This window comes from Dendrobates tinctorius, unplaced genomic scaffold (genome assembly GCF_039654945.1).
Source record: "Dendrobates tinctorius isolate UK_male_01 unplaced genomic scaffold, ASM3965494v1 ptg000056l, whole genome shotgun sequence".
NCBI lineage: Eukaryota > Metazoa > Chordata > Amphibia > Anura > Dendrobatidae > Dendrobates > Dendrobates tinctorius.
Window position 1 is genome coordinate 16,942,702 of NW_027361724.1, and position 27,601 is coordinate 16,970,302.

Genomic DNA, 27,601 nt, shown 5'->3' on the forward strand with positions numbered 1-27,601 from the left:
ATTTATCAAGATTGATCAATTAAAATGTACTTTGTTTGTGGGACAACACCTTTAAGTTTGTCTCCATATGAAAGGGTTCATCGCTATATTTGATATGTAAAAACGTACTCAACTGTAGACATTTTTTTTCTATAAATATCAAGGTTGGTCAGCGACTTATCCAAGTTTTTAAATTTTGTCTTTCTGTTTAAGTTTGACAATCCCTGTTTAAAGGGAATCAGTCACCAGGATTTTGCCACCTAATCTGAGAGCAGCATAATGTAGGGGCAAAGACACCGATTCCAGAGACGTGTCACTTTTTGGGTTTCTTCACTTAATTTGAATAAAATCAGTGTTTTAATCCCGCCTTCACCGCTGATTGGCAGATTTCTGCCTATGCAGTGTACACAGCTGCCAATCAGTGGTGTTGGCGGGGTTATACAGCGCTCAGCGGTCTGATCGCTGTTAAATCTGAAACAAGATTTTAGCAAAACTACAGCAAGCAGCCCAGTAAGTGACACATCGCTGGAATCAGGGTTTATGTTATAGCACATAATTAACAACTTTAGATGCTAATGTATTGGCAATAAGAACACTTTAAACACGTGATGCAGTTGTTAGCTGCAGGTAGTATTCTCCAATACCCACTGGGAGTATTTTTTATTTTAAACACAAGTAATGACAGACATGACATTTATCACAGAAAAAAAAAAATATTTATTTTTTAACAGAAATGGTTTGATTGTTACCTCCTGGACATACAATATATTGCTGCTGAGCATTTCCACTTCCAGACATGTATACTTTTGCTTTCTCCTTGATATATTAACCAATTTCTTACCATCCGAGATTTTCTACAGGGATATTTCATAACATCAACAATATAAATAGATTTTTTTATGTCCTTAAAGGGGTGGTCCCCTTCCAGACAACCCTTTATTAACCGTGCAGAGGGAGGTGAAAAACTATACTACCTTCCCGGATCGGTGCTTCTTCATACTTGATGCTATGTCCCCCACCATTTTCTTTCGGTTCGGATAAAATGTGAACACTGCAGCCGATCAGTGGCTGCTACAAGTGAGCACGTGACGCCCCCACCAGATGTTGATCCCAGGAGATTGGCAGGGGACACATCACTGAATAAGGAGGAGTGGCGCCATTCTAGGAGGTAAGGATTTTTTTTTCAACTTACCTGGTCCCATTAATAAAGGGTTGTCCAAACGTGGACATGCACTTTAAAAAGGGCAGTGAACTTTAATCTTATTTGCCACCAATCTTTATCTTCTATGGGGCCTATTGTCATCCAGAGCTGCATTCATAGTTCTGTGGATGTCGAGTTTGATATTTTCCAGAATTTCCTTGGAGCTCAGAGACTATACAGAGTTTTCATGATGTTTTTCACAAAAGGAAATGTAGTCTTTGCAAATCATAAAGCAAAGTACAAGTTCAGAACATTATAAAAAGGTGCTTTACTATATATTAGGGCCCTATTTGGTGCTTGTGGACAATACACTGATCAGAAAACATCCACTGCCAGGACCTCCATCATTATGGGTGAACCTGGCAGTAAGTGCTCAATTTACCTGCAGAGCCCCCTCAGGATAAACTAAGCATTACACACATCCCCATATCAATCAATGGGTAGTATGTGTAATGAGGGATCAGACAAGTCCTCCACACTGAGTATGACGTTAAATCAACGCAACGATTTTCAGCACGATGTAAGGAGTTCACTAACTGCCAATTCCCTTATACCAAAAGGTGTGATGTACCAAATGTAGAAATTCCAGAAACAAACTCATAAAAACATGGAGAAACTTTGAAGTATCTACTTTGAGCATCAACACGCTCACAAAGCGACCATTACAGAACTATAATGTGGTTGAAAAGAGGGAAACCCTGAACCTGCGGATCATCAGCGCTACGTCTATTCTTTCAATACAGAAATAATCAATTGTTCTCTATAGTTGGCCTTTACATTGATTTCTTATATTACTTCTCATGCCCTAATGGAATAGTGTTAACATATAATCACAATGTGACCAAGTCCGGATCATTGTGACAGTCATTCTTGCAGCAGGGTGGAAAGGACAGCAAAACAGGTGAAGGCACATTAAGGAGACTTATAGAACCAATATATATCTATATCCATGACCGTTACCTAGCCCTGCAACAAAAACGCCAAAACTGTGTCTTAAGCCCTTAAAAGTTCTATAGATTAAATGACTGCATTGACTATGATCATTCCCTCATTTAGTAAGAGCGGCTTATTCCCCCAGTAATGAGTGGGCGTAAACCTTAACCGTGCAAACCCACTATGAAAGGAATCATCACGCATCGCTATATTTAACGTGAAATGATAAATGCGATTTCTTTTTACCCCGGAGACATAACCGAACAAGAACCGTTACAACAAGTGATTTGCAGGAGATGATGAGGCACATCCACAGAGAAAGAATATGTCCCTGATGGTTTACAGAAAAGCGCCAGTGACAAGCGCTGCTATAAAGCAATTAGAGATGGCGCCGCACCAGATTGTGACCTCCAGGGGTAGAAAGAAACTGAGATACCACAATCACACTGCCTTCTACTGACAGTATATGCTTATCCCTGAGGAAAAAGGGAAACCATATCCCAGAGTGTATGCTCCATCCTCTGGAGCAAGTCTTCGTTATCTGAATACTCCCACTCGTATGGAGAGAGCGGTCTCCGTCTTTCGCCCTTTTGGTCGGACTTTATCATTGCAAAGTGCTTGTGAACTGTAAAAAAGAAAGGGAAAAAAGAAGAAGCGGTCAAAGCAATTATTACTGAAATTAACGATGATCTACTAACATAAAGAGGAAAGCTTGAGAAAGCTGTACACGAAACGCGCGTCGGGGCAGTGCTGGCAGAGCCCCACCAAGTGTTATTTTCCTCCTCTCATTATGGCTAAGCATTACTACCTATAAACTAGCCTTTCGTCTCACTCTATGTGTATTGGACTTCTACTATATATGGTGACTGGGCCTATAGGTTTTGTATATACAGTACCATACATTGCTTGATATTTTGGATTTGCTTGGTGGATCTCTGTCCGTTAATCCTCCTTATTTTTGACATATTGTTTACTATTTTTAATAAACTTTTTCTAATAAATATTTTTGTTTTAATGGTGGCTTTATGGTTACTCCAATTTCTCTTTCATTATGTGCATGTAACTGTGATGTTCGACCTGAAAACCATATTATTCATTCTTCTAGGCCTCATTTAGATGTCCATTTTTCACGTACAAGTGCTGCATTTTTGGTAGACAGAATGTGTACTCATGGCATATGGGTTTGTTCACATGAAAGTTTTTTGTGGACTAAGTTTCTGCAGAAAAAAAAAAATTGAGTCATGTCAATCTTTTATCTGCGTCACAGATGAAACCAATGGGTCTGATAACTGATAGAATCCTTGTTGCATTTGTGCACCGTCAGATTTTCACTTACTGTCTGCTAGGAGAAACTTGCAAAACCCTCATCATTTTTAACCCCTTAACGACTACAGGTATTTTTGTTTTTGTATTTTCGTTTCTTGCTCCCCTTCTTCCCAGAGCCATAACTTTTTTATTTTTTGGTCAAAATGGCCATGTGAGGGCTTGTTTTTTGAAGGACAAGTAGAACTTTTGAATGACATATTAGTTTTAACATATAGTTTATTGGAAAACGGGACAAGTGCAGTGAAAATGCCAAAAAAAGTGCAATGCCACAGTTGTTTTTTTTTTCCATGGTCACTAAATGATAAAACTGACCTGCCATTATGTTTCTCCATGTCATTGCGAGCTCACACACCAAACATGTATAGGTTTTTTTTCATGTAAGTGGTGAAAAAAAAATTTAAAAGTTTGTTAAAAAAAAAATTGCCCGATGTTGGAAAGGGGTTAAACGGATGAACACTGATGTAAAAAAAAAAACCCTGATCACACACACTGATGAAAAACTGATCCAAAACACTGATGAACATCAGTCAGTTTTTTCAGAGGTGAAAAAAATCCCTGACACCTGAATGAGGCCTCAATAGAAGAAAATTGGAGCAAATACATTGAATGTCTTATTAGCTTTTGACTCCTGAGACACGGTTTGAGCCATGAAAGTTTTTCTACATTTCTGCACATTGAGAAATTGAACCATTAATTTTTTTTGTTTTTTTAATTGCATAGTAAAATGTGTGACGTGCCATAGGCTGTTTTTTTTTTTTTAACATGACATCTTTGGAACCAGTTGTTATTTTGGACCACTTGAAGATCCCATTCACATACAGACAAGTGTGATTCTTACCTCTTTTTGCCTTCTGCACTCTGCCTTTGCTTTTCCTTAGCAATAAAATCAACTTCAGAGTAAAAGTCCACTCTGTCATCTAATAAAAGGTTCTGTCAAAAACATTAACAACCAATGAGTCGGTGCCAACAGCCTTTTTCCATGTAGTCAGACTGCAGATCCAACTTACCTTTACCCCTATAATGTCGCCATCTTTTAGGTAATACGGCGCTCCCTGTAGGCTGTCTGCTTTTTTTTTCTTCTTTTTCTTGGAAACATGTTGAGTCTGTAGAATAAAGCAACTCAGAAATATTATATACATATATAATATTCTACTTAATCCTGAAGTAAAATGAATGTGTCTTTTTTGTGGATAAATCCAGTGTGAAGGAGTGTTCATTACTAAAACCCCCACAAGATGTAGGGTAGAAACGCGCATCGGGGTCTAAGGTGGAGGTAAATGCGGTGACACCTTCCATTAATTTTTGGGTATGTCCGATTATAATGCATCTTCTCTCTTCACTATTGACTTTATTTTTGTGCATTACATTGCACCAAATCTCTCTATAACTTACTGAATTGCATTGTAATTAACTTTGTGGCTATATACATGTGCCAATACATAGATGTTATCATCACTCTTTGGAAGTGTTCTGCCATATTGTGGCTATTCTATTTTTTTCTTATTCTCATTACTTTGTGTCTCTCATCGGCCTCCCCTTGCTTTCATTGTTTATTTTTTTCATTATTAACTTTACATTTTATTGTGTAGTTGAATATTTCAAAAACAATATTTACTGTATATGTACATTTATCTGATTTCTGATCAAATTAGAGTAACACCTATTTGATAATTTTTTATTATCCATGAAGTATTATTTCTCCTTGCGGAGATTGACATGCTAAGCATGCTGAGATGGGGAGACAAAGCCGCAATGCTCCTCTGGGAAATATGCAAATTGTCTCTTCAGAGAGGAAGAGGACTAGAACTCTTGTGCCACCTATTGGAAGTAGCAATCGTAAATGTCAACCCTTTAACGAGCCTTGTTACATGACTTAGGATAAAAGTCAAATCACAATCTCAATTTGCAGACACCGTGTTTCAGGGTACTGCCCCTCGTTAGTGCAAAGCATGAGATCTGGTTTGGCTGTGTGACAAGTGTCTGACCGATATCCAAGAAGTATCATTTCTCCTTGCAGAGAATGACATGCTAAGCATGCCGAGATGCCAAACCAGATCTCACACTTCGCACTGAGGAGGGGCAGCACCCCGAAACACAGTGTCTGCAAATTGAGATTCTGGTTTGGCTTTTATCCTAAGTCATGTAACAAGGCTCGTTAAAGGGTCGACATTGCCTTTTAGGATTGCTACTTCCAATAGGTGGCACTAGAGTTCTAGTCTTCTTCCTCTCTGAAGAGACAATTTGCTTAATCTATTATTAAAAGAGATCACCATATTGTAGATAGAACTAAAGGATTGAGTGGCAAATGACATGAATGCCAGAACAGAACGGATTAAAACAAACTCCTTATATCATCAGCTACAGATATACTGACCCAGCTGGATATCGGAAGCCATTCGTGTTTATCTGGAAAATACTTTGCAATCTCAACTTTGTCCACAGATAAAGAGCAATGGTTAGCAATTTTCTGCCGCAGAGCAGACGCAGTGAAGCCACGAGAGATATTCCAAGCAACGTCCACAGATGGGAAGTATTGACACTCCCCTGGAACAGAAAGCTGAACCCGTAGAAGGAGATCCTGAGGTCTAAATAATCAAGGAGAAAGTCCTAAAATGATTCAAATACTTTAAAACTACATGCCTGTCAACATTATATGGACTAATACAATATTCAAGTAAATAGTACATACAAATAACATAGGGTACTTAGATAACACTATTTTGATTAAAAAAAAAGCGTAAAAGCTATCCCACCGCACCAAGGTGTACTCATCGAGACACTTCTATCCTGTCTCTAATAGTAAACCTCACCTTGTGTCAGCCGGTTTTAATACTAAAGACAGGACGGGAGTTTCTTGATAGGGTACACCTTGTAGCGGTGGGATGGCTTTTACGCTTTTTTTTTTAATCAGTATTGTGTTAACCAAGTACGTTAGGTCATTTCCATGTACTGGTGCTATTTACTTACTACAGGGTATTTGTTCATTTTGTTTTTTTCTTGGGTTTGGTGTGTGAAATGGCCACAGTGTGAACGTGCTCTTACACATTGCACGTATGACAACTTGTTCTCCAGCTCATTTCTTTGGTTGGCTGTAGCACAATACTCACCCCAGGATCTCCTCCTGCTGTAATGGCTCCACACAAAGTGTCGTGTTAATGCCCATTTTGTAGTCACTGCAAAAAATTAGAAAAGTCCTATAATGGGCAACATTGCACGGATCCAGACATTTATGGTATATTTATAGGATCTGACATAGTTGTCTGATAGGTGCAGATTCCCGGATGGGACCCACACCTATATTAAAAACTGGGTCACGGATGCCCCTTTTTGACTGTGGATGAGAACTTAGATTTCATCCTTTGGGCTCGTTCACACGGCCGTAATTCCAGTCCAAGTGCTGTCCATGGAAAAAAAAAGGACAGCACTCGGACAATCTGCGCATGAAAAAAATAAATAAAATAAAAACTAAGAATAATTTAAAAAAAATCTCAGCATGCACTAGTTTCTTCCATAAACTGTATGAGACATGCCTATTCTTCACGTCTATGGGTGTGCAAAAATAAAAAAATAAAAAAATCTGATGCCATTTTCATGGATACGTTGCAATTTTGTAACATAGGAAACTGTAAATGACTAATAGCTGCTGCTGTAGAAAAATGGACTGAACACAGGTCACAAGTGAGAATAAAATATTGTCTCACTTTTCTGGATGAAACTCTGAACAATTTTTTGTATGCTTGTGTGAACGCAACCATATTCTCAGCAATGCAAACAGCCACATATGCTCAATGTCAACTCATCTGGATGCAGCAGTCACCTTATCATGCTGATTGAGTGGCCGGGGGAACCCTTGGTCTTGATATATGTGCAGGTCCCATATCTAGGACTTTTATAATGACATGTGCTGTGGATATGCCATAAAGTTCAGAGATGGGAATATCATTTAAAGGGACAATAAGAATTTAAAGAAAGAAATCATCAGCAGGAACCATTTCCACTACTCATTCTGTAAATGAGGATCAAGGAAGCTTCTACCGATTAGAAGTTCTTCAGCAGAAATAATGGTGGTTACCAAAAGATGGATCCCAATTTCAGATGTCTTTGGGCATGTTCCCATTATTTTAAATGCTATGTTTTTTCAGGTGCATGCGTTTTGTGCAGAAAATCTGATGCTCTTAAAGCGAACCAGTCAGCAGGATGTTGCTACGTAAATTACAAGCATTGTCATGTTGCTGCCATTATACTGATTAAAATTATATCTGAAGTGAAGAAATCAGTCTTGTGGTTCTTGTGTAATCAGTGTTAGAAGTTTCCAGTTAGCGAGATGCCCGTGGTCCGGGGCCGAACTGTAGGCAGAGCCTTATCTTCTTGCTCTAAGCCAGAGAAACCAAGGAACGACCTGCCCACAGGTTGCGCCGAAGCACACACATGTTCCTCCTCATAGAGGCAGACAGTCTCTCTCTCTTATACATCAACCACTCATACATACACGCCCCTGCCAGAGATGCTGCCACAGCAGCACAGAGTATGTCAGTGACCCAGGCCACAGCAGCACAGCGTATGTCAGCGACCCAGGCCACAGGCAGCACAGAGTATGTCAGCGACTCCACAACTGCACAGAGCATGTTAGCGACTCCGCGACAGTCTCTCTCTCTTATACATCAACCACTCATACATACACGCCCCTGCCAGAGATGCTGCCACAGCAGCACAGAGTATGTCAGCGACCCAGGCCACAGCAGCACAGAGTATGTCAGTGACCCAGGCCACAGGCAGCACAGAGTATGTCAGCGATCCAGTCCCTGACATACTCTGTACTACTGTAGTGGAGTCACTGACATACTCTGTGCTGCTATGGCCTTGGTCCCTGACATAATTTGTGCTGCTGTGGCCTTGGTCCCTGACATACTTTGTGCTGCTGTGGATTCGCTGACATACTCTGTGCTGCTCTGATCTGGGTTGCAGCCTTTATTATACTTGTAAGCAAGGCCTTAAAGGGGTTGCTTCATCAAAGACAATGTCATTTCAATCAGAATTCAGCTTCTGCCACCTGGAAGTAGAAGCCAGGCAGGAACTGTAGCATGGCCATCCATGCAATACACGAGAGGGGTATTTTCAGCAAGGGACCACCCTTCAATGATGTCCACATGACTTAATTGGTTCCTACAGAGATGGATTGTCTACATGAATCAACCCCTTCCTGAATGAGAATTTATTTTACCATATAATGTACTGGGAAATGGGGAAAATAAAGATTCAAGTAAGGTAAAATGGTGAAAAACAGTGCAACTCTGCCACTGTTTTTTGGGTTTTGATGTTAGTTGTGCAGAAACATGCTTCTTTTACGATTACAGCAATACTAAACTAACATGCGGTAGCTTTTTTTTATATAAGTGGTAGTAAAAATTCAGTTAATTGAAAAAAATAAATAAAAATAACATACATAAATATGCATGTATACACATACACACAAGAATGTATATACCCTCACTACTGGATTGAAATACACAGTCAAAATAACATTCTCTTATAAAGACCATCCATTTAGGAGGACTAAGATGACTGTGGCGGTGGGGTACAGTAGGCCCCCGGCTGCCATAATAATCCATTGGCACTTCAGCATTCTGTAGCGATAGGGGCAATCGTGCCATATAAACGTGACTGTCCGTGATTGACAGCGGCATTTTAATGGTTAATCAGCAGTGTTCGGAGCTAGCTCCATTCACTGTTGTTACAGACAGATACCGGTTGTGCGACAGTCTCAGCTCAAGCCTCCTACGTCCGAGAGGGTTTAAGCAAAGTGTGTTCTCCGAGTGTTTCCTTCGGGTTAATCTTACACTTCTAAAGACATACTGATGGTGAATTTATATTTTGAGCCCCATTGGGGACAGAGACGCAGATAATAACTATGGAATATGTTGTAGCTATAAAAGCAAACATAATCAATGCTTTTCTGAATCTGTCTATTTAACATACAGTTGTGGCCAAAAGTATTGACACCCCTGCAATTCTGTCAGATAATACTCAGTTTCTTCCTGAAAATGATTGCAATCACAAATTCTTTGGTATTATTATCTTCATTTAATTTGTCTTAAATGAAAAAACACAAAAGAGAATGAAGCAAAAAGCAAAACATTGATCATTTCACACAAAACTCCAAAAATGGGCCAGACAAAAGTATTGGCACCCTCAGCCTAATACTTGGTTGCACAACCTTTAGCCAAAATAACTGCGACCAACCGCTTCCGGTAACCATCAATGAGTTTCTTACAATGCTCTGCTGGAAGTTTAGACCATTTCTTCTTTGGCAAACTGCTCCAGGTCCCTGATATTTGAAGGGTGCCATCTCCAAACTGCCATTTTTAGATCTCTCCACAGGTGTTCTATGGGATTCAGGTCTGGACTCATTGCTGGCCACCTTAGAAGTCTCCAGTGCTTTCTCTCAAACCATTTTCTACTGCTTTTTGAAGTGTGTTTTGGGTCATTGTCCTGCTGGAAGACCCATGACCTCTGAGGGAGACCCAGCTTTCTCACACTGGGCCCTACATTATGCTGCAAGATTTGTTGGTAGTCTTCAGACTTCATATTGCCATGCACATTGTCAAGCGGTCCAGTGCCAGAGGCAGCAAAGCAACCCCAAAACATCAGGGAACCTCCGCCATGTTTGACTGTAGGGACCGTGTTCTTTTCTTTGAATGCCTCTTTTTTTCTCCTGTAAATTCTATGTTGATGCCTTTGCCCAAAAAGCTCCACTTTTGTCTCATCTGACCAGAGAACATTGTTCCAAAACGTTTTAGGCTTTTTCAGGTAAGTTTTGGCAAACTCCAGCCTGGCTTTTTTATGTCTCGGGGTAAGAAGTGGGGTCTTCCTGGGACTCCTACCAAACAGTTGTAGGGAAGGTGACCTGACGACGGACAGACTTGACAGAATAGAGAAAGGAAGGTTTGCACTGTTTAGATAGGTGTCAGTTACTACAGTGGGGAAACAGCTGAGAAAGTGTAGTGGAAGTGCAGTACCTTGGATTGACCATTAGAGGGCAGGGAGGAGTGAGAGCAAAGGACTTGATATCAGCTTAGGAAACCATTGGTCATGGGGGGGCGGAGTTACATTGAACCGGGAATGATATAAATACTGAGGGAGGGTTCCAGAAAGTTCCAGTCCCCAGGGGGAACTCGAGTGACAGGAGGACTACGACAGTTTGTGCACTCTGAGGAAAACCAAACCAGGGGGACTGAGAAGAGAGAACGTCAGGGGGGTGGTCCTGACAGGAAAATACCGCAGTATAGACGAGGCACCGAGGTAAAGCATACCGTATTGAAAGAGGGAGACGACTGTTCAGTAAAACTACTGTTGGTTTACGGGCCTAAGGTGGCCACAGTCATGGATCTGACAGGAGCGTCAAAGAGGGAAGAGGGGCCGGTACGTATATGTACGTCCCCGGTGTAAAGTACGGTGTGCGGGAAACGTCTCTGGAAACGGAGAGCCGATAAGTGAAGTCAAGTGAGGTAAAGTGTATTGAAGTGCGGTGTACTGCGGAGGCCGTCAGGTGGACAGCGAAGAGAATAAAACTTGGACCTGTTGTACCCGATATCTGCCTCCATCGTGTCTCTGTTACATCTCTACGCGGTAAGAGAGGGACCACCCCCAGCTCGGCCCACGAACCCTACACAGTCCCTTTTCACTCAGACGCCGATGGATAGTACGGGTTGACACTGTTGTACCCTCGGACTGCAGGGCAGCTTGAACTTGTTTGGATGTTAGTCGAGGTTCTTTATCCAACATCCGCACAATCTTGCGTTGAAATCTCTTGTCAATTTTTGTTTTCTGTCCACATCTAGGGAGGTTAGCCACAGTGCCATGGGCTTTAAACTTCTTGATGACACTGCGCACGGTAGACACAGGAACATTCAGGTCTTTGGAGATGGACTTGTAGCCTTGAGATTGCTCATGCTTCCTCACAATTTGGTTTCTCAAATCCTCAGACAGTTCTTCGGTCTTCATTCTTTTCTCCATGCTCAATGTGGTACACACAAGGACACAGGACAGAGGTTGAGTCAACTTTAATCCATGTCAACTGGCTGCAAGTGTGATTTAGTTATTGCCAACACCTGTTCGGTGCCACAGGTAAGTTACAGGTGCTGTTAATTACATAAATTAGAGAAGCATCACATGATTTTTCGAACAGTGCCAATACTTTTGTCCACCCTCTTTTTTATGTTTGGTGTGGAATTATATCCAATTTGGCTTTAGGACAATTCTTTTTGTGCTTTTTCATTTAAAACAAATTAAATGAAGAAAATAATAACAAAGAATTTGTGTTTGCAATCATTTTCAGGAAGAAACTGAGTATTATCTGACAGAATTGCAGGGGTGCCAATACTTTTGGCCACAACTGTAAGGATGCTATAGGCAGCATCATTGCAGGTGTAGCAGTCAATATGAAATCTAGAACTCTTGTAAAATATAGTTTCATTAGCTTTTTTGCCATTTTCACTTATAGCTGTACATACAATATCATCCCTGTCCCCACTGGGCTCACAATCTACATTCCCTATCAGTATGTCTTTGGAATGTGGGAGGAAACCGGAGAACCCGGAGAAAACCCACACCACCAAGATTGTGATTTGACCCAAAGACCCCAGAGTTGCCGAGTCCTGTTAAGATGTGGTATTACATGGGTGGCCCCTCTTTTAGAAGGTGATAAAACCCTAAGAACTCACCTCATTTGCAAGTGATTTAACCGTAGCAATTTTCCCAAACGTTTGTTGTCCAAGGTCCAAATACGAAGGAACTCAGGAGAGGGAATCCCAAGAGCATCAAAAACTGTTAATGTCAAGATCTGAACAGAGGAAGAAATAATGAAAAATAAAAAATATCTGAAAATTCACAGGGGATAATACTAAGAAAACATGGAGGGGCTATTCAACCGATTTGTTTTTGCCATAAGGCAATACACAAGTATACCTGTAATTTAAGGTCCTGGAGTGAAGCATCCTTGGATATCTCTATGTGGCACACAAAGCAGAGGTCAGTCTCCATGTCTTCATGGACCAAATTATCTGTGAAATGTACAGAAAGTAGAATCTTGTCCGAAGGACTGCTAGTGTTTTGTAATCTGGAACAAAAAAACTAGACAAAAAGAAAGCTGCCCAAGAAGCCTACCTCCGGATGGGTTTATCTGCAGTGCAGTCGCATGAGTGATCACATGATTTACAGAGGTTTGCGGTGTCTTTGGACAGTACAGCCATATTGGTAACTTCAGGAAGCCCTATGAGGAAGTGATCAAATATTATGACATTTCATATCGCATATTATTAGAGAAAAATCAATGAGATAATGAAGCTAGAAGTACAAATACTGACCTTAGGTGGAAGTCTTCCTTCTGTTATAACAAAAATGTCTCCAGATCGAATTTTTAGATCCTTCAATGAAGAGTCCTGAAAATGCAAAATAATAAGGGTGAAACATACAGCTCTGGCAAAAATTAAGAGACCACTGCAAAATTTTCAGTTTGATTTTTCTCTTTATAGGTATATTTCTGAGTAAAATGTAAATTGCTCTTTTATTCTATAAACTACTGACATGTCTTCGAATTTCAAAGCACTAAATTTTGTATTTATTTTCAGAAAATGAAAAGGTTTGATGTGGTGGTCCTTCATTCACACAGATTGACCTAGCAGTGTGGCATGGCGCATTGTCATGCTGGAAAAAACAGTCCTCAGAGTTGGGGAACATTGTTGAGCAGAAGGAATCAACTGTTTTTCCAGGATAACCTTGTGTACGGCTTGATTCATACATCCTTCACAAAGATTAGCCTGCTCAATTCCAGCCTTGCTGAAGCATCTCCAGATCATCACCGATCCCCCCCCAAATTTCACAGTGGGTGCAAGACACTGTGGCTTGTACTCCTCTCCAAGTCTCAGTCTAACCATTAGACGACCAGATGTTGAGCAAAGCTGAAAATTAGACTCATCAGAGAAGATTACCTTACTCCAGTCCTCTATGGTCCAATCTGTATGGTCTTTGGCAAACTTCAGCCTGGCTCTCCTTTGCTTTTCATTGATGAAAGGCTTTTTATAGCTTTACATGACTTGAGCCCTGCCTCTAGGAGCCTGTTATGAACTGTTCTTGCCGTGCACTTCACCCCAGCTGCCATTTGCCATTCCTTTTGTAGGTCACTTGACGTCATCCTGCGGCTGCTGAGTGACATTCGAATAATATGACGGGCATACCGGTCAGTGGAGGGTCATTTTAGCCCTCTGCCGGTCTGTAGCTTTGTTGTCCCCAATGTCTGCTGCTTGACTTTGTTGCAATGGACTGCCGTCTTAGAAATTTTAAGGATGGAGGCAACAAGACGCTCACTGTATCCCTCTGCTAGTAAAGCCAGAATTGAGCCCTTCTTTTCCTCACTCAAGACTTTTCTTTTCAACTCCTTTGGCATGGCTAAAAGTTATATTTTCATTCCTATTACTTTTGGGATATTACTAGCACTTGTTTTGCCATCCAGCTCGTCCTATTGTAAGAGGATTGTGAACACCACAGCAGGGTTTTTTATACTTTCCTTCGTTAAATAAGATTTGGTTCAGGTGATCACCTAATCAGAAGCACTTTAAGTAGAATGAGGTGTACTCTGGTTGGAATTCAACAGATACTGGAATGGAATGGCTGTCAGACATGCAGAGACGCTGATTTTTTTTTTAAACTGTGCAGTGGTCTCTTAATTTTTGCAACAGCTGAATATTGGACGTGCCTACTTCTCTGAAAGGTTTCATGTTATGACCTTCTAGGGCCAGAATCACATAAGCAGATTTTGATACAATTATTTAGGAACATATTTCTACTCTCTTTTGTATGTCTACTGGATTCTGACTTAAACAAAATACATGAAAATTGACATGCGTGAAGGAACACAAACTCTGACCTTTTTAGTGTCAAAACAATCGCTAGACTTCCAATTTTTTTTTTTTTTTTTTAAAATCATGCTGTTTACAGAAACAACCTTCCTGCTATAGATACCTGTGGTGGAAGGGGATTCTTCTGTATTTACACTTAAGGCCCTTTTACATTTAGCGATGCACCAGCGATACGACCCGGTCAGGATCGCTGGTGCATCGCTAAATGACCGCTAGTGAGCTACCACACAGGAAGATCTCACAGCGATGCAGCAGCGACGCAGCGGACGATACTCACCTTTTACACACAGCGATCCAGACGTCCTCCCACCCGCGTCCAGCGTCGCTCGTCTCACGCAGCAGGAAGCCCCAGCAGGAAGCTGACGACGAGAAATGGAGCCGCCCAATCTCGCGCGATCAGCGATGGACAGCGGGGGAGCCGGTCGGAGGTAAGTATCACACATAGCGATATCGCTATAACGTCACTAAATCAGTGACGTCTTAGCGATATTGCTAGCGATATCGCTATGTGTAAAACCCCCTTTAGTGTGTTTGATTAGGCATCTCCTTTTTTGCGCTGGACTGAAATATAGGGGTTATCTTTTGCATACGTTAAAAATAATACTGGAGGGGCATAGGACACCCCTATCAATCAGCAGTTTTCAGTTCTGGCAGTGGCCAGATGTAAACAGTGAATGGATCTGAATAGTATAGAACCGCTCAATGTGTGGCACCCATTTCCAGAAACTGAAGCTCAGCGCCTATTTTTGCATTATGCTCTTTCGATCTGTTCACCGCTTACATCTGGCCACTGCTGGAGCTGCGAGCCAATGACTAGCCACTGACTGGCTGGGGTAGCAGTGTCAGATCTCCGCTGATGTGATACTGATGACCTATCCACTGGATCAGTCATTAATTTAGTAAGACTGGTAAAGCCCTTTTAAAGTTTTGATAGTGCATATAGCACACATGTAAGAATCATAGGAAGAAATGACATGGCTGAGGACAAAGAAGGACAAAAAGGAACAAAAAAATGTAATAAAGTCAGAGTATAGAAAGGAAGCAACATTTAGTGCCTGTACCTCTTCAGTCACGGCATCTCCAGCTTCGTAACACCAGTCCATCTTTCTTAGGTGCCAACCAGCGTCCCCTAAAAAAAAAAGGGGGGGGGGGGGAGCTAATATGGATCAAAAGCTTCAAATTTAAAATTGTAGCTTTGCTGAACTGCATTATGTTTAGGGATTTTGAGACTCTGAGAATAATTAATAAGAAGGTTTTTGTTTAAATAGCTCCTATGTCGTATTAACCCATATGTGTATGTATGTATATCCTGTCTATGTTGTGCACAGTCCGCCATATACAAAACCTCCTGGAATATATTACGTTTCAAAATTTTTGACAGAAAATTGCTTTATATACGTTTCCTAAAGTTTACGATGAACATAATTAGAAAGTTACAGCTGAGATTCCTCCTTTCATCCTCATTTTATGGTTTATGAATGTAGTTTATCTCGATACATGGATTTTTGTGAGTACTCACCGTAAAATCCTTTTCTCCGAGACGCTCATCGGGGGACACAGAGACTATGGGTGTATGCTACTGCCGTCTGGAGGCTGACACTAGGTATACAAAAAACAAGTTAGCTCCTCCCCCGCCACATACACCCTCGCCCCGGTACCGGGCGGAAACCAGTAGGAAGACATAAACATAATTTTAACCTTATGCCAAACATATGTCTGAAAAAGGAACAACCTACATTAAATAAGGAATTATACTAATTAAATAAACAAGAGCCAACTGGCTATCAGGGTGGGTGCTGTGTCCCCCAATGAGCGTCTCGGAGAAAAGGATTTTACGGTGAGTACTCACAAAAATCCATGTTTCTCCTTCGTCTCATTGGGGGACACAGAGACTGTGGGACGTCCTAAAGCAGTCCCTGGGTGGGAAGACAACTCACCGCTCCAAGCCGCATGCCCTCCTGTCTAAAGGTGTGCCACTGCTGCCTGGAGAATTTTCCTACCCAGGCTCGCATCAGACGAAGCCTGAGTATGTACATTGTAGTGCTTACAAAAAGTGTGCAGGCTGGACCAGGTTGCTGCCTTGCATACCTGCTCTGCCGAAGCCTTGTGCTGAAGCGCCCAAGAGGCGCCCACTGCCCGAGTAGAGTGCGCCCCTATTCCTGTAGGAACCGGCGTGCCTCTAAGACGGTAAGCCTCCTGAATAGTTAGGCGAATCATCTGGCTATGGTTGACCGTGAAGCTGCGAGCCCCTTCCTGCGCCCTTCGGGGATCACAAACAGCGAGTCTGTCTGTCGAAAAGGTGCTGTCCTTGACACATACCTCCTGAGAGCTCTTACCAGGTCCAACGTGTGGAGCGCTCTCTCCACTCTGTGAACTGGTGCCGGACAAAACGAAGGCAGAACAATGTCCTCATTAATATGGAAAGAAGACACGACCTTCGGCAAAAAAGGCGGCGGCGGTCTAAGGACTACCTTATCCTTAAAAAAGGTAAAAAATGGAGCCCTACAAGACAATGCCCCCAACTCCGAGACCCGCCTAATGGAAGTTATGGCTACCAGGAATACCACCTTCCTGGAGAGATATGCCAACGAAACCTCCTGTAACGGCTCAAACGGGGCCTCCTGCAGGACACTCGGTACCAGATTCAGGTCCCGGGCCTCCAAGGGTGCCCTAAAGGGGGGTACCAAATGAGAGACCCCTTGAATGAACGTCCTGACCTGCATGATGGTTGCGAACTTCCGCTGAAAACGGACCTACAAGACCGATATCTGCCTCTTAAGGGAACTCGGAGCCAACCCTGCGTCTAGGCCGGACTGGAGAAAGGCCAGGATGTTGGGGACCGAGAAGGATAATGGCGCAACTCCGCGTTCACGACACCACTGAAAGAAAACCCTCCAAGTGTTATGATAGATTCTTGCCGAGGCCGGTTTCCGGGCGCTAACCATTGTAGCCACCACATCACGCCCGAACCCCGCCTGGGTCAGAACCCAAGATTCAACGGCCATGCCGTCAAACACAGGGCCCCTAAGTTCGGGTGGCAGATCGGCCCCTGAGACAGCAAGTCTGGACGATCTGGTAGCCGCCAGGGTACGTCTGCGAGGAGCTGCACCAGATCCACATACCATGTCCGACGGGTCTTGATCTTTCTGATGACCCTCGGGAGAAGTGGCAGCGGGGGAAACAAGTATGGGAGCTGAAACTGGTTCCATGGCAGGACCAGCGCATCTACTGCGATCGCTCGCGGGTCCCGAGACCGGGCGACAAACACGCCCACCTTGGTGTTTTCCCTGGAGGCCATCAGGTCCACGTCCGGAGTCCCCCACTGCTGGCAAATTTGCTGAAAGACATCGGGGTGCAGAGCCCATTCCCCGGCCGCGATCCCCTGCCGGCTTAAGAAATCTGCTGCCCAATATTCCACGCCTGGTATGTGAACTGCTGAGATCATCAAGTGGTTCCTTTCGGCCCAGCGGAGCACATGCTCTATCTCGCGCATGGTTGCCCTGCTGCGCGTGCCTCCCTGGTGATTCACGTATGCTACTGCCGTGGCGTTGTCTGGCTGAATCCGAACCGGGCGCCCTGCCAGCAAGTGCTGAAACTGTTGCAGTGCCAACCGCACTGCTTGAATCTCCAACAAGTTGATAGGGAGACGCGCCTCTTGAGGCAACCATTGCCCCTGGGCCGTGTGGTGGCGGAAGATTGCCCCCCAACCGAAAAGACTCGCATCAGTCGTGATCACTAACCACTGATACGGGGGAAAGACCCTCCCCTGACGAAGAGAGGAGTCGAGTGTCCACCATTGAAGCGCCCTTCGGACCTGAGAGGACAACCTGCACTGATGATCGAGCGAGAACGGACTTTTGTCCCATGTCGCTAAGAGAGCATGTTGCAGGGGACGGAGATGAAATTGCGCAAACGGAATTGCCTCCATCGCCGCCACCATCTTCCCTAGAACCCTCATCCCAAACCGGATAGTGTGGGGCCCCGGCTGTTGAAGGGTTCGAACTCCCTGCCGAAGTGCCCGAGCCTTGTCCTGGGGGAGAATCACCAACCCTCGGGAAGTATCGAAAATCATCCCTAGAAACAGAATCCTCTGGGCTGGAGTAAGGGATGACTTCATCCCGTTGACCAACCATCCTAGGCGAGATAGGGTATCCAGAGTGATGCTGACATTCTCCTCGCAAGCTCGAAAGGACGGACCCTTTACCAGGTGGTCGTCCAGGTACGGCAAAAACCACTATGCCCCGAGAATGTAGAGTGGCCATAACGACCGCCATCACTTTCGTGAATATCCTGGGGGCTGTGGCCAACCCGAAAGGTAGGGCCACAAACTGGAAATGTCGCCCCTCGATTGCGAACCGCAGGAATTTTTGATGCGGGGGAAAAATAGGGATGTGTAGGTAGGCATCCTGGACATCGATGGAGGCCAAATATTCTCCCTGCTGCATGGACGATATGACCGACCGGAGAGATTCCATGCGGAAATGCCTGACCCTGATGAACCTGTTCAGGAGCTTTAAGTCCAGAACCGGCCTTACTATTCCATCCTTCTTGGGTACCGCGAACAGGTTGGACTAAAAACCCCGGGTTTTTTCGCCCTCTGGTACAGGGACAATGACCTCGTTGCGCTGCAGCACCTCGATGGCCTCTAGCAAAGCCTGTGCCCGAACTTCCGTCTTGGGAAGCTGAGAAAGAAAAAATCGTTTTGGCGGATCCCTGATGAACTCTATTTTGTACCCGGAAGACACTAATTCTGCCACCCATGCGTTGCGCGACACTGCGACCCATACGTGGCAGAACCTGAGCAGACGACCGCCTACCCTACTCTCCCTGGGTACTGGATATTTCGAGTCATTTTGTTGAGGTCCTCTGAGACCTGGCCCCCCTTGATCTGGGCGGCCGGCCCCGCATCCTGCCCAAGGGGTTGGCCTTGTACGTAACCTGACGCTCTTTGTCTTGGCCATGGCGAGCTGGGTCGGAGGTACCGGCTGCTGCCATCCACCCTGGGGTACGAAATGCTCGAAAGCGCGCCTGCGGCTGACGAAACGGCACTTTACTCCTCTGTTGTGGAAGAAAGCTGCTTTTTCCCCCCGTGGCGTCTGAAATAAGCTTATCCAATTTCTCCCCAAATAACCGGTCCCCCTGAAAGGGCAGAGAAGTCAACGATTTTTTAGAAATTGAATCAGCCCGCCACAGCCTTAACCATAAGGCTCTCCTAATGGCGATTGCGTTTGCCGCCGCTAGTGCTGCGCCATTAGCCGCATCTAAAAGATGCACTAATTAAATAGTCCCCTGCCATTGCGATCTGACTTGCTATCTCGCCTACTTCTGTCGGCAATTCTCTATCCTGCAGGATCTTGTTTAAAGAATCCGACCATGACATCATGGCCTTGGCTACCCATGTCGCTGCAAAAGAAGGAAAGAGTGCTGATCCTGATGCCTCATACACCGAGCGGGCTAACCCCTCTATGAGCCGATCCGTGGGGTCCTTAATGGCGGAACCACTGGGAACTGACAACAGGGATCTTGAGGCTAGGCGAGACACTGGGGGATCCACTACCGGGGATTCCGCCCATTTTTTACAGAGTTCTGATGCGAATGGATACCTTGCTTCTAGCGTTTTTTGTCCAGAAAAACGCTTATCTGGACGTTCCCTGGGACGCTGCACAATGTCCTCGAACTCCGGATGAGTGTTCAACACTCTATGTGGTCTCCTGGCCTTTTTAAAAGACACTTTATGACCTGCAGCTGGTGAGACATCATCCTCAATCCCCAGAGTCTGATTGACAGCTTCAATAAGACTGTCTACCGTCTCCCGACACCCCGGTATATCCAGGTTTAAGGATTCTTCTACGTCGTCACCTGAACTCTGCTCGCTCCCGGAAAAAGGTGACGGTGAGCGTGATGCCACACTCGCGGATGCTGACACACCGGAGGGGCCTGGAGACACAGTATGGGTTCTTTTCCTGTGCGTCTGCCTAGAGAGTGTGCGGCCCCTGCAGGCCGGAGGCTCCTGTGAGGTGGACGATCCCTCCCAAACAAGCGAGCCAACTCTACCCCTATCCGGGGCCTGAAGGGTCTCAATCGCCTTCGTAAGTGAAACCATGGACCGAGACAGTGATAACGCCCATTCCGGGGGATCCAGACCTCTGGGCTCTGTCGCAGGGGAGGGCTCCTGGGCGTGTTCGGAGTCGCAGGCTTCACACAATTTGATAGTCTGTGCTCGTGGGAACATAACCCCACAGGAAACGCATGCGGCATAAAGGAACGTGTGCGTTTTCCCTTTTCCAGACATAATGCCGCTTACTCCTATCACAAGTTAAAGGGGAAAGGAGGAGGAGGAGGGTAACCTCTAAATGTACCTGCGCAGTTCCAGGACGGGGTCGCACTTACCCTGCTGCTGTGTGCCCCTCTTCCAGCGTGACTCCTTGCCTCTAGGTAGGTCGCCCGGGCTCTTTCCAGATGCGGCCTACCCTGCTCTGAAGCCGAGGCCTTGATTTAAACCAGCGCCCGCCCTAGGGCTGGGGGCGCCGCCGGATATGATGTCAGGCCGGGGCGGTGCCGGCTGTGATGCCGCGCCGGGGGCGGCGCCGCCGTTGTGCCGGGAGGCGGCGCCAGATAGGACGCCGCGCCCGAAGGCGGCGCCGACCGTGACGCCGTGCGGCGGCGGCCGATAGGACGCCGCGTCCGGGGACGGGACCCTTCACCGGTGCCCAGGCCGAAACCGCGGCCTACCAACCGGCTCAACACTCACCCCCCGACGGCGCACAGGCCCGCGGGGACCTACTACCCCGGCTGCAGGTACTCTGAGGCGAAGGGCGAAAGGTGGGGGGGGGGGGGGGTCGAGGGGATCCCTGGCTCCTACTCGCTGCCCAGAGCCCTCCCCAGCTGCATACCTACCGGGGTATTTGCTCTCTGGACGGTGCAGGCACCCTAGCTCCGCCTGCCCTGCAGGGGCGAGGAGAGGGACCGTCCGCCGCCATGCAGCACCGCCGTCTAGCGTTGGTGGAGCAGTGGGGGCGCACAGACTAGTCTTGTGCCACTGTGCAAGCCCATGGTTTCCATACCTAGGGGTGGACAGGGCTAAGTCTGGCATAATGTCCCACGTCGCGGGAGAGGAAACGTGGAGGGACACTCGCATGTGGTCTCCCGTTGCTGGTTTGGGGAAATCGGATCCTTTCAATAGGATGCGTTGCCCCTGTCTTATCTTCATAAAATAACAAACACGGAAAAAATAGATGTCTGGGGAAAAGTCCCAGAGATGTCCCTCGGTGCGGGAAAGGATACGCGGAGCGATGCTCAACACGTGCTCGCCCGTTGTTGGTTTGGGGAGATCGGACCCTTTCTATAGGATCAGTCGCCCCTGTCTCCTCTTCATAGCGCGAGAACCGAAAAGGAATAAAAAAAAAATAGCCTGGATAGATCCAGTCTGCGTGTGCCTCCAAAGACACTAAGCAAAAAACTGGTTTCCGCCCGGTACCGGGGCGAGGGTGTATGTGGCGGGGGAGGAGCTAACTTGTTTTTTGTATACCTAGTGTCAGCCTCCAGACGGCAGTAGCATACAACCACAGTCTCTGTGTCCCCCAATGAGACGAAGGAGAAAAAAAAATTTAAAGAAGTTTCCGCCTTGTATTATGGACCAGAGGTGATCTGGTGATTGGCGCTGTATGATCTATATACCTGGAACAGTAAGATAATATAGAATGTGCAGATCTGGGTCAAAGTGGAACATGTCTATGTACCATTACAAAGTGCCACACATCAGGGTGCTGGGGGGCAATATTCATGGGGAACAAGTAATTTATTATATTTAACGCATTTTCATTTCTCACCTGGTAAGCCAGCTCTCAGCAGCATCTGATCCAAGCACTGACACAAAAACAGAATTAAATAAGTAATAAACTCCAAGCAACGACCTGATGACTAACACTCAGCCATTTTGACAATGTACTTATTGTTCTTTTGAATGACAGCAATCGTTTCACCATATAATATACTGATAAAAATGGGGAGAATTTTTTTTCAAATGGGGTGAAATAGTGAAGGGAAAAAAGTAACAATTCTGAAACTGTTTTTTTTTAGTTTTGCTTTGGGGATGTTCATAATATAGTAAAAATGCCCTGGGTAAAATGACTCGTCAGGGTCGCATTATTGGTATCTCTGCAAACTGGTGCAGTTTTTTGTTTTTTTTAAGATTTTAGTGGCTAGAATTTTCTTTTTGGAACCTTATAAATTATTATTATTTATTTATTTATTTTTTTTTATCTGTCTCGCCATTATCTGAGATTCATAACTATTTTGATTTGGTCAATGGAGCAATATGAAGGCTTGTCTTTTGTGTGGTGAGCTTTTATTTTGCAGGGATCATGTGATGCTTTCATAATTGCTTAATGTATTTTTTTTTCTAGGAAAGTGCTGCAACAGAAAAATGGAAATTTTGGTGTTTCAATGTTTTTTTTCTTCACAGTATTTATTTTACAAGTTAAGATTATATGTTGACAGAGCAAACTTTCATGAAATACGAAATATAATTTAATTACTTTATTCTTAATCTAAGAAAAGGCGGTGATTCAAAGTTGTATTTTTCTTTTTTTAACTTGAACATGGAATCCTTTGTTCTATATACTACAATACAGCTGTATTGCAGTATATAGTAAAAATAATTGTCTCCTGAGGCAACTTGTAATCGTTATGCAGTCTATATGTCTCACAAAGGAGTAACATGCCTGTTCTGGGCTCCTCCTGTATGAGATGTAGTAACAGCTTTCTCTGTTCGCACAGCAGAGTCATACAGAGGACTACATGGCTGCAGATTTACTAGTCCTCTAGTGATAATCTCCTGCTGAAAAAACAGTGACTTTATTAAAACTACAGCAAGCAGCCCAGTAAGTGACACATCACTGGAATCCAGGTCTCTGTCTCTACATTATGTTGCTCTCAGATTAGGTGACAAAAAACTGGTGAGAGAATCCCTTTAATAAATCTGCCCCAGAGCACATCTAGAAACTACAAAGTGATTGCAAATGCCTTTCATTTAGTAAGAGGGGACAAATACCTCCTTCACTGTCAGACTTTCATCCAGGATAATGTCTTGTTCCTGTCCTTCTTGAAGATCAGTGCCAAGAATAAAAGATAAGAAGACCTGCAGATACATACAAATAATGTAGCTTATACAACAGGCTCTCATAGCTTACTGCAGACCTTCATATTTCCAATGGTCCATCACAGCCATCTGAGACTTAAGTTCCAAAATGAGAGTTCAATGGTGCCCAATCCTGCCATCTATTTACTTCCATAAATCAGAAAGAAAACATTAGAAGAGGTACGGCAACCTATCAGTTATTGTGTGATGTACAAGTGCAATGTGAACAAGGTACCTAGATGCCTCCATTTATTATCTCCCAACACTATACTAGCAATATATTATAGAGCATTAAAGTCAATAGACCAGTGAAAAATACTTGGATTTTTCTGACTATAAGGCTATATTCACATCATTGTCTTTTCAGAGTGCTGTCCGTGGAAAAACGGACAACATTCAGACAAATGTTATTTGATTGGGCTGTTAAGGTGAGTGGTTTTTTTTTTTTCACGTAGACTCAATGTCCGCATTAAAAAAAAAATAAATAAAAAAATATTGCAACATGCACTATTCGCTTACGTATTTTGGATGAGGCCTATACAAGTCTATAGGTACACAACAAAATCAAAAATCGGATCCCATACAGATGAACCATATCAGATATTTGTGCACATTATACAAAACATAAGAAACTGTATTTGGTTTTGGATTTTTCATTCACTGCCAATATGTATATACAAAAAAAGAATTCGATACGGATGTAAAAAATGGAAATATAGATAACAATACTGATGAAAAATCGGCCATTTGTTCTGGATGAAAATTTGATGATATTTTATATGGTTGTGCGAACTTGGTCTAATAGAGACTGACTATGATTGTGGGGAAAAGGTTAAAGGAAGACATAAGTCCATCTGTGGAAGGCAAAAATCCCATGAGGTAGATGCCTCATATTAGGGAAAAATTCCTTCCCGACTCCACATACACCATACTTACACACCACACTCTAGGAATCAGTAAGTATTACAGAAGTCAGATGCCAACAATATGGCTTTTACATTATGTCAACTGCATGCACATTTAGGCTATGTGCCCACGTTGCGTGTTAAAACGCACACTGAAAACCAGACTCCTTCCCAGAAATTGCGCGTTTTTTTCCCGCGATTCTGTTCGCGATTTTGCCGGGATTTTCTCAAGCACTTTCCAAGCGATTTGAAGCATCGATTGGAAAGTGATTGACAGGTTGGTCACACTCGTCAAACATAGTGTTTGACAAGTGTGAGCAGCTTTTTACTATTGAGGCCGCCTATGCGGCATCAATAGTAAAAGATAAAATGTTAAAAATGATAAAAAAAAAATAAAAAATCGGGGTATATTTACCTTCCGACGTCCCGCGCTGCCATCCCGGGCCTCAGCGTTCCTAGCGATGCCTTGCGAGACCTGTGATGACGTTGGTCTCGCGTTACTATAGCGATCTCGCGAGACCGCTGGAGTCACGCGAGACTACATCATCACAGGACCTTGCCGCAAGGCATTACTGGGAACGCTTAGGCCGGGAATGCAGCGCGGGACGTCGGAAGGTAAATATACCCCGATTTTTTATTCTTTTTTTTACAGGGGTATGGTACCCAGGGCCTGGAGGACAGTCTCCTCTCCTCCACACCGTGGGTACCAACTGCACATGAGACGCTTAACTTCCCGCATGGTGGGCATAGCCACATGCGGGAAGTAAGCGATTCTCATGCATTCCTATGGGTGCGGAATCGCGGCAATTCTTTGCGATTCCGCACAAAAGAATGATCATGCTGCGACTTTTTCCGCGATGCGTTTCCGCCGCGGAAAAAAATGCAGCATTAGCACAGCATGTGCGGAATGCCATAAGAATGCATGGGGGGCGTTCTGTACACAATTTTTAAACGTTTTCGCGCCGAAGATCGCGGCAAAAACGCTTAAAAATCGCATCGTGGGCACACAGCCTAAATGTTGTAAAGCATTTTAACCAATCTTCGAGGTGACCAATATCAGAAGATGGAGTCCCATGCTGATCGCAAAATTATTGGGCTTGTCTATGCATATTACAATTCCACTGAACCCAAAAATAACCCTTTTGTAAAAGAAACCGGTAATCTGCTTTATGTAACCATCACTAAGACATGCATGAGCCCAAAAAGTAGAGTATAACTTTAATACATGATTTATATTGCACACCAAATGAACATTGGACTTGAAAAAATAAAAAGTTTAAACACATACCTCTGAGGCATTAGGCGCTCTGCCTCTACACAGACCCAAAATGCTCCCAGCTTTAATATCAGCCTCCTGCACTGTGACATGCTCAGAAACTGGGAAAATGAGGAATTTATTTATTAAAGAGGTTTTTTTCAGAACTTAGATATTGATGATCTGTCCCTAGGATAGGCCTTCAAAAACAGATCAGTGGAGGATACCTAACCCCAGACTCCCACTGACGGACTGCTTGCAGATTTAGCGGTGGCCAGATGTGCGCATTGTATAGAATCATAACAGCACAGATCCGTCACCCATGTAGTAGCCATTCTGTGGTACCTCATCTTAGATCCCATTTACTTTAATCAGTGTCTGGTCCTGGAAAGCTCATTTAAGATAAAGGTGGTAAGAAAAAGCTTAACTAGTGACCGTATGACAAAACTTATAGAATCAACTGGCATTAAACGTCAAGCCGCTCTCCTAGACTGTCCTCCTTCCATGGTTCTTTAATGCTACAACACTACAGTCACGGCCAAAAGTTTTGAGACCAATACAAATTTTGGTTTTCACATGGTTCACTGCTTCAGTGTTTTTAGATCTTTTAGTCAGATATTCCTATGGGTACCGAAGTACAATTATCAGCATTTCATAAGATTTTAGACTTTTATAGACAAATATATCAAGTTTATGCAAAGACTCAATATTTACAGTATTGACCCTTAATTTCAAGGCTTCTGGCCTTCGCCCTTATATGCAGCTTCTGGGCTAAATCATAACGGATGACATCACACTGTTTCCTAATCAGTGCTTGGAGTTCATAACAATTTCTGTGGTTTTGCTTGTCCATCCATTTTTTGAGGATTGACCTTAATGGGATTGAGATTTGGGGTGTTTTCTGGCTGTGGACCCAAAATTTAAATGTTTTGTTCACCGAGCCACTTAATTATCACTTTTGCTTTGTGACACGGTCTCCGTCATGCTGGAAAAAGCATTGTTCATCACCAAATTGCTTTTAGATAATTGGGAGAAGTTGCTCTTTGTGAATTTCTGCCATTCAATAATCATGGCAATCTTTTTAGGAAATGGTGTTCTTAAGAACATTGTGCGTGAACCCACTCCCTTGGATGAAAAGCAACCCCACACATGGAAAGTCTTAAAACTATTAGCCACAACTGTATTTTGTTTCCAGAAAGGTATTATTTCTGTCTGCATCCATCTCTGTCCACATTTGACTCTTACAACATTTGCAAAGGTTCAGATAATTTGCACCATTAGCATTCGGCATAGACGGTCATATCTCTCACCTGGTGGGAGCAGCTTTCCGCTTTTACGTACAGGTCTGAGGCACGTGTCACCTAATATATATATAAAAACAATATCCAAATAGTGGAAATCTCTTGTTTCATACAACAAAAGCCATGTTCATTAGGGTAAGGGCAAAGCTGTACGATAAGAGAAAAGTTAATGCATAACTGAAAGGCTTACCAGCATCTTCTGGAAGGTCCAACAGTTCCGCTGCTTTTCTGCGGATACTTAACATAGTCTGAAAAAAAAAACAAACAAAAAAAAAGCTGCAAAATACTTTTTCTATTATTCTTCTGCTTCTAAAGGTACTGTCACACTTAGCGATGTACCAGCGATCCCGACCAGCGATATGACGCGGTCAGGATCGCTGGTACATCGCTAAGTGGTCGCTAGTGAGCTGCCACACAGGCAGATCTCACCAGCGACATCGCAGGGGACGGGGGTTGCTACTTACCGGTCACACCAGGCGATCCTGCGTCCTCCCGCCCGGCTCCACGCGTCGCTCGTCTCTCCACAGGAAGCGCCGCAGGAAGCTGACGACGAGAAACAGTCCTGGACGTTCTCGCGCGATCAGCGATAACCAGCGGGGGAGCGGGTTGTAGGTAAGTATCACACACAGCGATATCGCTAGCAATATCG

At 44.0% G+C, this 27,601-nt stretch overlaps 1 protein-coding gene across 2 annotated transcripts in view; it reads right to left on the minus strand.

The window, feature by feature from the left end:
- Positions 1-610: 610 nt before the first annotated feature.
- Positions 611-27,601, minus strand: part of USP40 (ubiquitin specific peptidase 40) — a 99,828-nt gene continuing 72,837 nt past the window's right edge. For both annotated transcript variants that reach the window (XM_073577560.1, XM_073577561.1), the window contains exons 18-32: positions 27,143-27,200; positions 26,962-27,012; positions 25,685-25,773; positions 23,405-23,491; positions 22,182-22,218; positions 15,414-15,481; positions 12,802-12,876; positions 12,602-12,707; positions 12,404-12,498; positions 12,160-12,278; positions 6,547-6,612; positions 5,814-6,024; positions 4,447-4,542; positions 4,278-4,369; positions 611-2,738 (exon numbers count right to left, since the gene is read on the minus strand). In XM_073577560.1, coding sequence (XP_073433661.1) covers positions 2,651-2,738; positions 4,278-4,369; positions 4,447-4,542; positions 5,814-6,024; positions 6,547-6,612; positions 12,160-12,278; positions 12,404-12,498; positions 12,602-12,707; positions 12,802-12,876; positions 15,414-15,481; positions 22,182-22,218; positions 23,405-23,491; positions 25,685-25,773; positions 26,962-27,012; positions 27,143-27,200 — 1,338 coding nt within the window. In that variant the 3' untranslated portion in view covers positions 611-2,650. The remainder of the gene's footprint in view (positions 2,739-4,277; positions 4,370-4,446; positions 4,543-5,813; positions 6,025-6,546; positions 6,613-12,159; positions 12,279-12,403; positions 12,499-12,601; positions 12,708-12,801; positions 12,877-15,413; positions 15,482-22,181; positions 22,219-23,404; positions 23,492-25,684; positions 25,774-26,961; positions 27,013-27,142; positions 27,201-27,601) is intronic.